The sequence below is a fragment of the Medicago truncatula genome, chromosome 5 (genome assembly GCF_003473485.1).
Source record: "Medicago truncatula cultivar Jemalong A17 chromosome 5, MtrunA17r5.0-ANR, whole genome shotgun sequence".
NCBI lineage: Eukaryota > Viridiplantae > Streptophyta > Magnoliopsida > Fabales > Fabaceae > Medicago > Medicago truncatula.
Genome location: NC_053046.1, coordinates 4,332,821 through 4,348,392, shown reverse-complemented (window position 1 = coordinate 4,348,392; position 15,572 = coordinate 4,332,821). Strand labels below are relative to the sequence as shown.

At 32.2% G+C, this 15,572-nt stretch overlaps 2 protein-coding genes across 2 annotated transcripts; both read right to left on the bottom strand.

Moving 5' to 3' along the window:
- Nucleotides 1-351: 351 nt before the first annotated feature.
- Nucleotides 352-6,113, bottom strand: LOC11426961 (NAD-capped RNA hydrolase DXO1). Its single transcript, XM_003611353.4, has 13 exons — nucleotides 5,671-6,113; nucleotides 4,409-4,659; nucleotides 3,139-3,204; nucleotides 2,941-3,019; nucleotides 2,720-2,799; nucleotides 2,583-2,606; nucleotides 2,302-2,426; nucleotides 1,648-1,864; nucleotides 1,478-1,531; nucleotides 1,327-1,373; nucleotides 1,071-1,155; nucleotides 757-820; nucleotides 352-639 (listed from the first exon to the last, which is right to left on the bottom strand). The coding sequence occupies exons 1-13, from the start codon at nucleotides 6,011-6,013 to the stop codon at nucleotides 536-538; spliced, it is 1,539 nt and encodes a 512-aa protein (XP_003611401.2). The 5' UTR covers nucleotides 6,014-6,113; the 3' UTR covers nucleotides 352-535.
- A 6,066-nt stretch (nucleotides 6,114-12,179) lies between these two features.
- On the bottom strand, nucleotides 12,180-15,346 carry LOC11436515 (calcineurin B-like protein 1). The gene is made up of 8 exons (XM_024783259.1): nucleotides 15,271-15,346; nucleotides 14,919-15,001; nucleotides 14,450-14,509; nucleotides 13,704-13,812; nucleotides 13,143-13,213; nucleotides 12,546-12,626; nucleotides 12,333-12,445; nucleotides 12,180-12,246 (listed from the first exon to the last, which is right to left on the bottom strand). Exons 1-8 carry the CDS (start codon nucleotides 15,344-15,346, stop codon nucleotides 12,180-12,182), a joined length of 660 nt encoding a protein of 219 aa, XP_024639027.1.
- Nucleotides 15,347-15,572: the final 226 nt, after the last annotated feature.

The following is a 15,572-nucleotide window of genomic DNA, read 5'->3' as shown; positions in this document are numbered from 1 at the left end:
GTGTTTTTAAAGAATAATGAATTAATGTTTATGATTATTATATTTTTAATGTTAAAAATATTACAACATAGATTGAATTTGAGGAATTCAAATAATCCCTTCAAAACCCTCCAATAAAATTTTGTAGTTCCCACAAATCAAGGTAGGTTTGTATTACGAAGAAAAATGAATTATCCAAAACCTTCCCCTCTCAAAACTCATATTTATTATTATTTCAATTGTTCATTCCTTTTTTCCTAAGTCATCTTCTCGCAAACAAAGCCTTAGCGAACACATTTATGCAGTTTAGTAAAGAAAAAAAGGTTTAGAAAATGGAAACAAAAAATGAAAAACTACAATAGAACTAAACAATGAAATAAAATTACTGCATATTTCTAATAACACGTTGATACAATTCTCAGCACTCACATAGAGTACACTTATCCCAAAAGTTCATGATCTGATCGAAGGTGCTGGGAAAAATTACGAGTTGATCCCTTGCTTCCTATATTGAATTGTTTAAAAATTAGGAGCAACTGTTAAGGTTCGCAATTTTTCACAACAGTTCCAGGTGACTTGTTATTACATCTGGACACGAGTGAGCTTGCAGAAGTTCCAAACGGTTGAAAGGTGGCGCGAACTGCAATATGTAATCTTCATCTGAAACCAAGAAATAAACATATTAACAGAGGCAAAAGTGAAATTGTTCAGTCTCGGATAACAAACTATATTTTGATTAAAAAGCCAAAAAAACAGATGGTGCCTAGTAATACTCACTTTCTTTGACTGTTCCATAAAGCCAGCATAATACCTCGTCCGCAAACGCCAGGCAGACTCCACCCTGCCAACAAATTATGTTGATAATGAGAAAAGAAAGTCATTTCAGATTATATAGTTTTCACTTTTCAGATATTTTGTTCTCTAAAGATGATATTCAATTTATCCGTAATTAGCTATATGATGATTAATTGCATGCATAAGCACGTGTTAATGCAGATCCACCGGGTGATTACTGTAATTTCAAATTAACAGTGGAAATAGGCAACCAACACAGGTTTGCCATCATACACTTCACAGAAGTTAAAATGTACCTGCCAGTAGCCCTTCATTTTTATTCTCTGCGTAATATCTTTGGTTCTAAGCATTTCAGTCCGAACAAGACGGCCTGCATCATCCCTGTATGACAGCCAAGACGTGTTGTTATAAACGCATAAGAAAAACCAGAAGTATGAATTTTCATTGTAAGGTATGCCAGAGAGTAAGCTGAAACAGATTTTGCCAAAACTAGTTAAAGCATATTATTTATCAGCACAAGATCACAGATTGCGGAATGATGTAAAACATTACCTAAATCCTATACAAATATATGGAACGCCTGCCAGGAATGACTGAATCTGCAAGCAAGAATAGAGGCCTTGTTGAAATCATGACATGCAAGTGAAAAAGGAGCTTATGGTAATGAAAAGGATAAAAATTGTTAAATAAAATATAGATGTACCCAAAACTTTAGCAGTTTCTCTCTCTCAAATTTTTCCTCATTATGATAATTCAACTGCATCATAAAAAATGATAAACTCGTATCATTAAGCCAACATAAAACTATTCAAAAAGAAAAACTAAATCTGGAACTAGAAAAGTACAACAGAAGACAACTGTGACTATGTCAACCTCGTAACTTGTCTTTAACTCCACATAAAATCTCTTCCCATCAGTAGTCGTATCACAGCAATCCATCTCAGCACCCATCAAGATACGGTGAGCACCCAATTTTGTCTTAATCACAGAACAAAATTCAACATTGGCATCAACATCGTGTATCGGCTCTCCATCTGCTCTTTTAGGATCTTCGGTGGCAAGGCTCTCAAAAGAGTAACCCAGATAACATCTAATTGCCAAAGACAAATATTTTAAGACTTATCCAATCATAAAAAGTGAAACCATAAAGTGGGAAAATTAAATGTTGTCTCTAACTCTTTACTCTTCCATTTACAAAAATCAAACATCCTTTTTATTCCATTAGTATCCTATATTGTCAGTATCTTCTCCAACAAATTAACTTGACAAAATTCATGGCTTTGTTTAAATATAAGATCCAAGCATGACCAGGTAAAGAGATTATGAACAACAGACACACGACACTACAATCAGCTTGATACCAAATACTTTCTTTGAGCAATAGGCTTTTACCCTAACAACTACCTGTTGTTGTATTGGTTACATTCTTTCTCACATACACGAACATATCCATATTGTATCCTAACTCATTATCCATTGCCATTTACATGGCTTTGACTAATAAAATAGAAAGTGCAAGCAGTGTACCTCCTGCGATCTAAATCACTTTGCGGTCTTTCTGGTAACTTGTGCACATCGAGATAGACAACACCATTCCTTTTGTGTACTCCCATTTCCCAAGGCTCATGGCGAATATAAGCTGTAGCAAGTATCTACATAAATAAGAAATTTTAGCTCATAGTTGTGATTTACTTACAGCTGAATTGAACTGAAAAGGCCATCACTAGACTACTAAACTCAAAAACTTCTGAAAAACAGTTATAAGACTCGGAACCTAAGCAAACATATTTCAAAATGATTAATATTACCTTGTTCAGATTGTTGCGGTACGTCTGCGAATGATAAAGAAGAATATTAATGTATGACCGTCATAAATTAAATTACCAATGGCTTAAAATGTATGCATTACCACAAAATGAATGCTTTTATCTTTTTGATTACCTACCACAAAATGGATGTTTTGAAGATGGATTTTTTTATCTCTGATGCAAGCAAGAAGATCACCATAACCTTCTGAGCCTAAGTCTGTTTTAGGTATTAGCAGCAAAAGGAAAAGGATTACTAACAGAATTAGCAGCACATATCACTTCTCATAAACTATTTAACATAGCATTTTGAAAAAATTAAATCATTACCCAGCAGTTTATTTATAGATAAATAACATACCTTTTTTGGGAATGTATGTATCATATCCTTCGTTCAAATCAGCTCCAATATCTTCAGTGATATGGCGTTTAAAAAGTCTCTAAATAAACAAGAAAGAGAAAGAACTTAATAAATGAACATAATTTCATCACAACAATCTATTGCAAACAAACTCAAATTTGAAGAATCAAAAAACACAAGAGCCCAACTAGCGCTTACCAAGCTACGATCGTCAAAATACACTTCCCCGCCTTCTGCACGACTATAGCAGGCAAGTTCACAAGGCTATCAGAATAATCAAGAAAACATAATCAGAACATATACATCTGGAAAGGAAATTTAATAATATTGAATGTCTTAAAATAATCATGATGGATGAAAAAGGACCATAATAACATCGAATGTCAGAAAATAATCATGACAGACAAAAAAAGACTGTCATCCTATGCAGTCAATGGTGGATAGCAGAGCGAAATAGCAGACCCTAAAACGCTAAATCGGTATAGCGAATAGCCGTATGGCCACTTCATCAAAGTATGGGGAAGGCCAAAACCACGAAATATTAAAACTATAGAACCATAAACATATAATAAAAGCTCCGAAATAGAAGAATACACAACTAAAGACATATTTATAACTAATAATAACCAACATTCAAACTCAATATGAAGCAAATAAGTTCTAGTGCGAAATTTCAAAAAGTTCAAACAACAAATGGGAAGACTAACATATTAGGGCACTGTCGAAATTTTAGGATGGCTTCATTGTTGCGGCTAGCAGACGCTATTTGTCTACTGTTTGGCTGCAACGGCAGCTACTCAAACACGCAAAGAAGCGGTGTTTCATGTAGCACCAAGAGGCCACAGCGCAGAGCCACTATAGCGACGCCTATGGCTGCTATTGACTAAAAAACCCTAATTAATATTAGAGTCAAACAGAATCATATGATTTTTCATAATACAATTGAGTATTAGTGTGAAATGCCAAAAGTTCAAACAACAGAGGGAAAGACTAAAATTATTAGGGCATATTCGAGATTTTACAAGTGCTTCATTGTAGCGGCTGTACCAGCCACTATTGTATACTGTTTGACTGCAGCAGCAGCAGCTACTTAAAAACACAAAGAAGCGGAGTATCATGTAGCGCCTAGAGGCCACAGCGCAAAGCCGCTCTAGCAATGCCTATAGCTGCTATTGACTACAAAACCCGTAATTAATATTCGAGTCAAACATAATGGTATGATTTTTTACAATACAAAACTCATTATTCCTTTTGATTTCCTCGCCAGTTTCAACATAATGAAGAAAGCTAAAAATCGAGATATAAAACTCTTATCTCTATAACAATTTGTCAAATTCTTCAAGCAAATTGACTATTAAATTGCACGATGCAACAGCAATAAAATATACAAAAAATTGCATTCCCCTACTTAAATTGCACGACGCAACATCAACAAAATATACCAAAAAAAAAAATTACATTCCCCTACCTCTTGAAAAGCAATAACCTTTCTTGACAGAGTTTCTTCACTTTTCGAGAGCTTCATTTCAGAGACAAAACGTTCATCGCGGTGGCCATTCTGAAACCTATTACCATACCCAAAATTCTGCCTCTGAGGATAAGGTCCAGGACGCGGAAGAATGCCAGCTCCTCTATCATTATGCTGCCCTTGTTGCCAACGACCACGTCCACCACCCCCTCTTCCCGGGTTGTTCGTATTGTTGCGGATGGGAGGCAATACTGCCAGAGAAAATCACATCTTGCCATAAAAAACGAATCAAGAAAACAAAATCAATAATAAAATTTTCTTTAACTAATTAAAATTCTCAACTGCTTGACTAATCGACAAACACCGAGGCAGGACACAAGCTCCTGTTCCAAAGTTGTAATAACCTATCTATAAGAGCACCCTAGGAATCTCTCGACCGTTGATTTATCATTTAAAAAATTAATGGTAGATATTAACTATTTAACCATGCTAAGTTTTTTATTATATCCACCCTCCCTCAATTTTGTTTTATAATCCCACGGTTAACCAATTAACCATAAAGGAAACACTAGTAAGCGTTTCCTATAAGGTCCTAAATTGCCTAGATAAAATGAGGTACCATTACGGCACAAGATATTCAACCACTGTAAAACATTTTGTTTGATTGTTACCAGACATAGTATTTCATCTTCCTATACTCAAAGCTTATAACCTACCAAGCTTACAAGCTGTTTGATACTGCTACAACAGTAGAAAAACACCAAAGCATGAACCTAGGATCCGATCAAAGTGTAACCCAATTAAAAAGAGCACATTTTTCATCCTTCAGCCGTTAGTTTATCATTTAAAAATTAACACAAGATAATATCAACCCCGCCTGTGCGGTTCTTTTATTATAACCCACCCAATAGCTGACCGGTTAACTTAACCGTAAGGAAACACTAGTAATCCTTTTCTATTAGGACTAAAATTTCCTTGTAGACAAAACGAAGGACCATTATGGCACAAGATATTCCATCTCCAAAATACATGTTTGATTATTATCAAGCAAGCATAGTCTTTCATCTTCCTATACTAAAACTTATAACCTAACAAGCTCATGGGTTATTTCATGCTTTCATATTCAATCAACATTCATCAACCCTAATACAACCTATTTCTTTACTAATACTACAAAAACCGTAACCTGATAATAACATTATATCTATCAATGGTTTGGTTGACAGTAAACAATAATGAACAAAAATTAGGAGAATAATTACCAGGAATAGGGTAAGGACTTTTAGCAAGGGTTTTACAATAATCTTCATTATCATCACCAAACAGATCTCTATCATCATGATCATCATCATGATGAGAATCAACCCTATTACTACTATCAACAACATCACCGTTTTCTTCATCATCACCGCCACCGCCGCTACTAGCTCCGCTTCCGGTATCGGAAGAGGAATCTGCGGAACCTTTGGAGGAAGAAGCTGCGGAAGATGAAGAAGAAGAGGAAGATGAAGCAGCGGAGGAAGAAGAAGACGAAGAAGAAGAGTGGGTCCCATCTTTATCATTGTCGGAATCTTCGCCGAAAAGGTCCTTCCCCGTGAAATCCATTTTTTCACGGTCTCTTATGTTGTTGTTATGTGATGTCAGTGTTATTTCGTCAACAATAAAACCTTTGTTTTTTTCTTTTACGCTGTTACACTGTTGTGTTCGTGTACCTTAAAGTTCTCTATTTATATCTCTTCTTTTTTCTTTCTCTCTCCTTTGTTGGGCTTTGTTTTAAGCCCATTTTACTAATACACCCCTCGTGCCTTACAACTTAAAGAGAACTCAAGAGGCTCAATCTTAAAGAGAAAGTTAAGATGATTAATTAGAATCGTGAAGATGCTTTGATTTTAGTAAATTAAAGTAAATATTTTGAAAGACCCAAGTCAGATTACAAGAAGCATTTTTTGGGTTGCACATAACCATCGAAGATTCATTAACTAATTTGCTAATTGATTTTTATTTCCAGAAAAAGGAAAGAAAAAAAAAAAAAGGAAGGGGTGAACAAGTTGGTTAGTGCAAGCAAATGAAATGAAAGAAAGAAATGAGGGTCAAGTTCTCTGTTTGTTTCATGGGTTTAGACTTTAGATCCACTCCGGTGAAATTATCATGCGGTGGAATCTTGACGATTAAAAAGGAATGGAGTCATAGAGAGAGTATTTGAAATTTAAAAGGAAAAGAGAGATGAGCTATTAAAGAAGGAGATTAAAATTGCAGAAAAAATTGGAGAGACTCCACATGAGAGAATCTTTTCCCCTATTTCATACACCATACCCAAAAACTAGCCACTAGGATTTTCTTCGTTTTCTAAGGTTCTATTTGGATTGATGGAACATAACGAAATGAAGCTAAATAGAAAATAATTTGGAGTAGAACATAATGAAATAGAACATAAATCTCATTCTATTGTTTGGATATTTTCTAATAGATCAAAACAAATTTCCCTTTTTGTTGTTTGGTTAGTGAACAGAATGAGATATATTATAATGTTTTTATTTCATTTTTACCCTTATTTACAATCCATTGCTATAAATAATTAAATTATGTTTTCTTTTGAACAAAAAAAAAATTGTTTTTTATTAAAATGGTCAAAATTTTGTATCTTGCATAGGACATGTTTGTTTTAGCTTTTAAAAAATAGATTTTGTGTTAAAAAAAATGAAGTTATTTATGTTTGTTTACTACTAAAATGAAGCAAGAGAAAAAGAAATCAAAGATGTGCTCCGGCGACTATCACATTGTATGTCACCATCTTCGATGAGCTGAAACACCCATAACCACACTTCTGACCTTTGCAGGTCACCAATTCATACCTTACCCAAACCATAATTGAACCATCACCGACCCATACCACCCCTAGAACCCTTACAAACCACCAACCCAAACCATAACCAAGCAAAAATTGACTCACCTGCATCATCGGTTTAGACCTTCAACTTAAACCAACACTGATCCACAACCGACCCTTCAACTATAACGACACAAAAGCATCATCGGCCCAACACACTTAACTGTTAACTAGACCATTTTCCCAAACCTTATTCGACCAATTAATCCTTTTTATTATGACCAACAAACTCTTATTTATCTCTTGGAAGTTTTTGGAGAACTCAAATCCATAAACAACCGCGCCAAAAAGCAAACCAAAACCCATACTAAAAGCTTATAAATCATTTGTCAATACCTTAATCAATGTATGTGATATACCATCAAATCATTTACCTAAACCCACAATGAAGGGTGGTAGAATTTCAATCACAGTTCTAGAGGAATAATCTTTGTTAGGGTTGGAAGCTTGTAAGAATAATTTACACGTTCGAATTGTTTGGCCAAAGGGTTTCAATCCCTTAATTGTGGTAGGATCGAAAGAAAAGATGAAGCCTATATGGAAAAATATTGGTATGTGGGGCGTTACATATGTGGGTTCATGGACTCTAAAACCGACTTATTAAAGCTCTTTGTTTGGACAAAATATTTCAATCCTAGCCTTAAGAAGAATACATCAACGCAAGTTTGGGTACATATTTATGGTTTAGCACAATAATATCGGCGTAAAAAAATTATTTTCTATTGTGAGTAGTGTGGGAAGTCCTATCTATGTTGATGATGTTGCTAGTAAGTATATTCATGAAGGTAATTTTGGTCATTTTGTTAGGGTACTAGTTGACATTGACCTCACTAATGATCTTAAGTATAAAATCCTTGTAGAGAGGAAATGTTTTGCCTTTTGTGTGGATTTGGAATATGAAGCTACACCTGATTTTGTCTCTTTCTCCAAGAATATCGGTCATAATGTTGATAAATGTTTAAATGTGAAACCTGATGAAGGTGTGAAATTTGATTGTAATAGAAATACTAGAAGGAAATAAGGCAAAAAGCCTTTAAAATAATTTATTCAAACAAAAGGCGATATAATGAAATCGTCTAAGGAGCATATCATTGTTAATTTAGATGCCTGTACATCAAAGGAACCTATTAAAATTGACGTCATTGTGAATATCGGGGAGAAGAATGAGCTTCCAGAAAATCAGTTTAAGAAGGATGCAAAACAAAACAAGATCATTCATGTTGTAACCAGGTTTCCAACTCATAATAGAGCACATATAACTTCAAAATGTTGATGAGGACATCGACATTAGTTCACATGCTATTTAATATGTTGAGACAGCCCAATTTAACACATAAGTGGAAGGACAAGACTCAAGCCAAAAACATATTACATCACAATGAATTCAGAATGACATACATTTTATTAAAGAATCAGGGGCTAATCTTGTAGAAATCGATGAAGAATTAATGAAGCAATAAGAAGTTGAACTAGTTAGAAGAATGTCCAATGAAGAATAATTGATTTTCAACTTGCTATAAAGGATCATAACAACATCAAAGCTTCAGGGTTTCAACTTGTCACCCACATATCAACACTTAAGAAGATTCAGAAAGCAAAAAAGTCAGCAAGAATAGGCAGTTACACTACTAGATCCAAGACAATCTCATTCAAGCCTTTTAAACTAGTTCATGTGTTATCTTCTTGTTTTTGAAAAAAAATGGAAAAACTAATCTTAATAGCGTTTCATTTTAGAGTAAAAAATGATTATTTTGATAAAATGATTTTTTAAACAAACACTTAAAAATGATAAAAGTGGTTTTTTTTTATAAATATATATATATATATTTTATGGAAGAAACAAATCTAAAACAAACGCCTACATAATCTCTTTTTGTTCCTCTTCTTGTTCATTTTGCCTTTCGCAGTGGTTGCTCTATTGTAACTAGTTCGTTTTGTGACTTATTATACTAAGTAAGACAATGTACCTCTTGCTTTGGTTGTTAGTACATCTTATGCTTAACCTTGTGGAATAAATTCATTTTGGTTGTTAAAAAAATGAAGATTGCAAATATAATTCATAAAAAAAAAAAACATACAAGACAAAAACCCAAAGAATACTACAGAACCTAGAGCAACAAAATAGAAACACATAGAAGAAAGGTGTATTTGAAGAGAGAAAGAGGAAAAATTACTATACATGATAAAATAGAATAAAGGTTAAAAGTGTAATTTATTTATCATAATGGGCGATTCAATTGAATACCCTTAAAATCAAGAGTAATGAAAATTTAAAGGGAACGGGTGGTGTGGGATGGAATACATGCCTTTGAGCTCCATTTCATTTCATCCTTTTAACAAGTATCCAAATAATGGAACTCAAGCTTATTTCATTCCACTACATATATTTTCATCAATTCAAATATAACCTAAAGGAAACAGAAGTTTTCAATACTATAACTTTGGAGTAAATAAATACAAGTGCATGCATTTATGAAATTAGTAGCATTAAATAGATATTTATAAACCAAAATTATACTCTCTCAATGTGTGCTTATAATTAGGTACGAAGGAAGTAGTAATGAAAACGTTCATTTCAAATCTCCACTCCACACCCACAATATCAAAGAAAATACTAAGCTTTTTGGCTTCAACCATCTTGTAATAAAAAATCAAATATATTAAACTTTTATAATTCTACTTCCTACTCTTTGCGTCTTCTGCCTTCAAACTCTAAAACTTAATTTTAAGGCTAAATTACACTAACATCTTTTAAAGTCTATTAATATAGATGAAGTCCCCTTTATCAACTTAACTTTGTTTAATACATTTATTAATATGTTAAACATCCCCTCTAATTTTGCATTTGGCAACAGCCTCCTTAGGTTCTCTAAAAATTGATACAAACATATCTTATCAACTTAACACAATTTATAAATTTGCCAAAACTAAAAACCAATATTTTCTATAGATGATGGTTGTTATGCATTTACACCTAAAAACAATTATCATCTTAGCCAAAGTTTTCATATAGGCAATTTAAAGATAAGTGGGTTTTTCCTCAGCTAATAGAATGCTAGTCAAGCATTATTACAACTAAACAAGGGCCAACTGGTTCTTCCTCAAGTCTATTGAAAAATACGTGGATCTTGAAGATATTGGACCTAGTCAAATCTCACACACCATATTTATGGGAGGAGCGACGAGCAACAAAACATATTTTATGGGAGGTTGTGTATATTGGAGCTTCTTTACATATCATGGCGATAGAAGGAAAATTGTCATCCCAACTTGAGGGCCACACACCCCCTCGATGAGGAAAAAATTAACGCACTACCTGTGCAAATATCGGAGCAAGGCTAAACACCGTAGACCATGTTGATTTGGTCAGTGATAATAGTTTTACCTATAAATAATCATCTTGTATAATTTTATAGACACATAATGAATCAACACACAAGATATTTATGCTATTTTTTCCCCTATCGTTTATCTTTATTTACATGTATTTTCTAAACTAGTAGTAAAAAAAAACCTAAAACACCGTACTTAACACTATACTAGAGCATTTAAGGAATATATGGTTGAGGTACAATGTTATTTTCTCGGCATAATCGATTGATAAAAGGGAATTGAAACTAAGGGATATCAGCCTGTACCTCGGCTAAATCTCTAGTTTGACAACGCTCAACAATTTTTTCGTAATTCTCGTTGTTATTGATATTTTGACGTGATTTCAATAGAATTTGGTGCTAGGTCTGTTTGTCTTAGAGGCGAAATTGTGTTGGCAATTTTGATAAATTTAGGTCCGAATTGTGCTTAAATTTTGCGAAGCATCCAGTTACATTTTAATTTAGTCATCATTTTGGGACAAGAGTTTGTCTTTGTATGATACAAGTTTAATTTAACAATAACCATTTGTTATAATTTTTCATACGCCTTTATCGATACAAAATTTCCTTATGAAATCAAAACAACTGTATATTTAATAAATCAAACTTTCCATTCATGGATAAATTTCAAAGCATCACCAATAAGGACCAAAAAAGACTTCCATGAGTCTTTCCACCCACCTTCCTCAACATCAACAATTGAAAACATGCCTTTGTTTCAATCAACTCACACAAATGATAATAAGACTCCCTCATATAGTCCTTTTAGATGTCGATCACCAACGTGAAATCAAGGCTTGCAACCTGTCACAAATCAAGTTTTCATTGCATTTGGGAAAACAAGAAACTCTTTAAACTCGGGATTATTGTTGATTTTTTGTTCAAAATCTAACTTTATCATAGATTCAGGATTTGTCGCAAAAGCATGATTGGCCTAAACTAGCAAGTCAATATATGAAAGTGTGTGAACTCCTTTAGTTTTTTGTCTAACCCTTTTCTTGCACGATGGAATTGAGCTGCATTAATTGGTTGTATTCCATAGTTATCTATCAATTCTTACTTCATAATTGCATAACTCCTAATCATACCAACTTTTACGTTCCTCTCTAACAAATGTAGCATTTGAGTTCTTTGATGCCCGTGTGCAAGAGTGGATAGCTTTTATGTCTTTATATTATATGATTTTGCATTTGGTGTAGAAATGTCATGAATGTGCCAAGAACAACCATTTGCAGCAAATATAGTAGTTACCCTTTACTTTTCATTTGTAATCCTCTTCATCTTGAATCCCTCTTCAAGAAAACTAATTCTAGCAAGTGATATTTTATAGTATTTAGGCATCCATTGACATGAAAGGTGACATAACATTTATATGAGATCGATATGATTTAAGATTTACCGAAATAAATAAACTAACTATTTAATTATATCTATTGCTATATTCCCAGTCACATTGAAAAATAAATAAAATCACAATTGGTATTAACAATTGTGTAGCCAAAAATGCATTCTTTCAAGTAGCAATGTCATCATCCACCTTTGAGTTAAATACAAAACTGGGAAAAATTGTTGTAATATCCCTGCATTAATTTCAAATCAACCAATTGGTTAAACATAGTTTAAAATATTTGAATGAATAAATTTCAAAAAATAATTATCCAAATACCTTAGATATGGTAGGGTCATGATTTTCAACAATGACGGATTTTGAGAAACAAAATTTTTCCACTCGAATTTGTCTATCTTCCCGTCTTGGTTTGGATCAGCATCCAAGAGAGTCTAGTCGCAAAAATAAAACGTCAACATTTGATTTTATAGTTACATTTTTCATATTACATTATAATTTATATTATCTTGTTTTTGTAAAAATATAACTCACCTTCTGAATAATTGTTTCGATCATGTCATCACTCAACTTAATTTCAAATTCACATAGAAGCGCATCTATCATTTGTTTCACCTAAAATAACCAAATGCACTTACAAGTTTGAACAATATGAACCAATGATTATAGATAAAAATTTATAAATTTAACGACGATTGTCACGACAGAACATATTTTAACATTAACTAAACCTATTGTAAAATATATAGTACGCTTTTCAGATCATAAAAAATGTATATCCATATAAAGTGGTATGTAATTAGTGGGTTAATTAAGTAAATGTACCTAAAAATATTCAGAGTTTCATTTTTAGTCCCTATAAAACAAATCACACTTTTTAGTCCATGTAAATTTTTCCGTCGGCATTTTTAGTCCTTGTAAAATTTTCGATCAATATTTTTTGTCCCTATGAAATTTTTTGTCAACACTTTTGGTCCTTAAAAATACTAAAGGAGAGTGTTACAAGGACTAAAAAGTCCGATATTTTTTTTGCAGGGACTAAAAATAAAATTATAGATATTTATAGGGATCGTTTACTTAATGAACCTTCATTTGTTGACATTAAAATGAAAACTTTGATTAGCATCTTACATCATCGCGCTCTATAAAACCTGTATTGTTCATATCATAGAGCCTAAAAGAAATTGCAAGAAAATACAAAACTCAACTAAGTTACCATATATAATCAAGGATAACCCCCGCAAAAAAAAAAAAAAAAATTGAATTTTAGTTCACGTTAACAAATAAAATAATGAATCTCACAATTAGTACGAAATTTATTGGTTGATATTCTAGCAAATCCATGATTTGTAGTGTATTTGAATGCAACATCAAACATTTAATTTGTTCAATCTATATAAAATTATGGTCTATTTGTAGTTCTCATATTTTAAAATACAATAATATTCCTTTTAAAAAAATACAATAATATTAGCAAGCACCTTATTATTATATAATGGATGGATGACTGAAAGCACTTGGTTTTGTAAAAGATTTTATATGGACTAAAATAACAAATTAATATTAGATATAGACTAAAAAAATATTTAACCAAATTTTTAATAAATATTTTAGAGTGTATTTTATCGTATAAAGTGAATTGTGCAATTTAGATGTAAATAAATTAAATCGAGTATTGAATTTTTAACTTACAATCTATCTTGACTTCTTGTGGTGCATTAGGGTGGAAGACATTCAGTGCTCTCACAAAGTCCCCAAAGTCAATTACTCCCTTTCTCTTCACATCAAATAGAACAAAGACCTGCTTATAGACAAATAAAATAAAAAAGTAGATCAAAAATTTGCATGTACAAACTTTTAATCAATAGAAAATGTTACTAGATGTTTAGATTCAAGAAGTAAAAAAAAAAAACTAAGGAATAGTTAAATTTCATTAAAAAATCAAGTTTTTATTCTATTAAATTATTGTTATCATTCGAATGAATTCGAATACTTGCATGTAAGTGTACAACAAATGCTAATTACTTCACAAGTATAAATGTTCAACCATATTCGGTTTTTAGTATGTCAGAATCGGATCAAGCCAGGTCAACTTGTTCTTTTTATCGTCTCGCGACAAAATTAATAGTTATCTATTTATTACTAATTCGATTTAATAGTGGTTGAAATTAAACGATTAAAATATAATCCAAAGATCCCACTAGTTTGATCTATCCAATTTTTAAAACATTGTTTCAATGTTGAGTCATATAAGCATGAATGGATTATAATCTTATTCTAGAATTATATACTAAAATTGTGAATTTTTTGTCACTCTTGCATTGCAGATCATTTATATAAGTTCTAGAGAGTAAATGTATGCATTATGCGAGTACCTGCAAGATAACTCCACTATAATAGAAAAGTTATTGAAAAAGTAAAATGATTTGGTATTGTACCCGACTTGTGAAGAGATTCTCCTTTGTTTTATTATTGAAAATCGCCAATTGAAATTCTTCCTGAAAGAGAATAATATTTAAAATAGTTTCATTGTACGTAAAAGTAATAACCAAAATTCTCTTAGTATCGAATGATAGTTTTTAGAATTTTGAATAAGTTTCTATAAAGTACAAAGGGGAAATAGAAGCAATGAAAACTAGCTATAACAAATCAATACATACACAAGTCACCATATTGACACTAAGACGTCAACATCGATAATAATTTCATAAAATATGCTAAATGATATAACTATGTGTCGATGCCATATAAGTGTTCGGTGTTTAACACGATACACACCAGACATTTGAAACACATTCAATGTATAGTGTTGGTGATGCATATGAAACTATCAGTAATATAATTGTTGTTACAGAAATGAGACATTTTCTATATCTCTATATCTATCTATCTATATATCTATATTACCTTGCTTATTAGTCCATCATTAATGACCGACCCACTGATGCTCTTAAAAAGCTCAAATAATGCTTCAATGTCATTAACACCGACTAGAAAAGACAACAAGTTCAAACTATAAATTGATATTAATATATGAGAAAGATAGTCACTACTATTTACAAATGTGACACAGAGAAGAAAAATCCAGCAATAAAAGTGGCAGGGCTCATGTAAGATCCTTCTTTATAAACCCACTCACACAAAAATAATACAAAATGTAAAAACGCTAAATTAGTAGCTAGAAAATGTCTATCAAGAAAATTGATCATTAAAATAGCCAACTTTAAAAGCAAATACCAATGTTTTATAATAAACTTACAGGCTGTTTCTGATGCAAGAATTATTGGGTCCTCCTCCTCTGGAAATATTCTTCCTCTAGAGTGGTAACAACCCATTTATGGAGGAAAGGAAATCAAGAAAACAAAATCTAAAACAAATACAAAAACCACAACACAAGTAACAAATCATTCGCACAATTGTCATTATACATCAACATATGTTGAAAAGCTTAAATATAAGATGAACAAGGGCAAATAAACAAATAAAACATTATAAATGGAATTGTCTACATTAAAAACTGTAACTACGAGAATATTTGAAGAACGACCTCCATAAAAATTG

Coding starts and splice junctions, on each gene's coding strand:
- LOC11436515 (XM_024783259.1), bottom strand. CDS start 15,346: ATGGGTTGTTACCACTCTAGAGGAAGAATATTTCCAGAGGAGGAGGAC. Junction 15,002..15,270: donor TCTTGCATCAGAAACAGCCT/GTAAGTTTATTA, acceptor TGTCTTTTCTAG/TCGGTGTTAATGACATTGAA. Junction 13,214..13,703: donor ACAAGAAGTCAAGATAGATT/GTAAGTTAAAAA, acceptor AACTTAGTTGAG/TTTTGTATTTTCTTGCAATT.
- LOC11426961 (XM_003611353.4), bottom strand. CDS start 6,013: ATGGATTTCACGGGGAAGGACCTTTTCGGCGAAGATTCCGACAATGAT. Junction 3,020..3,138: donor ATTTTGACGATCGTAGCTTG/GTAAGCGCTAGT, acceptor TTGTTTATTTAG/AGACTTTTTAAACGCCATAT. Junction 2,427..2,582: donor ACCGCAACAATCTGAACAAG/GTAATATTAATC, acceptor TTATTTATGTAG/ATACTTGCTACAGCTTATAT.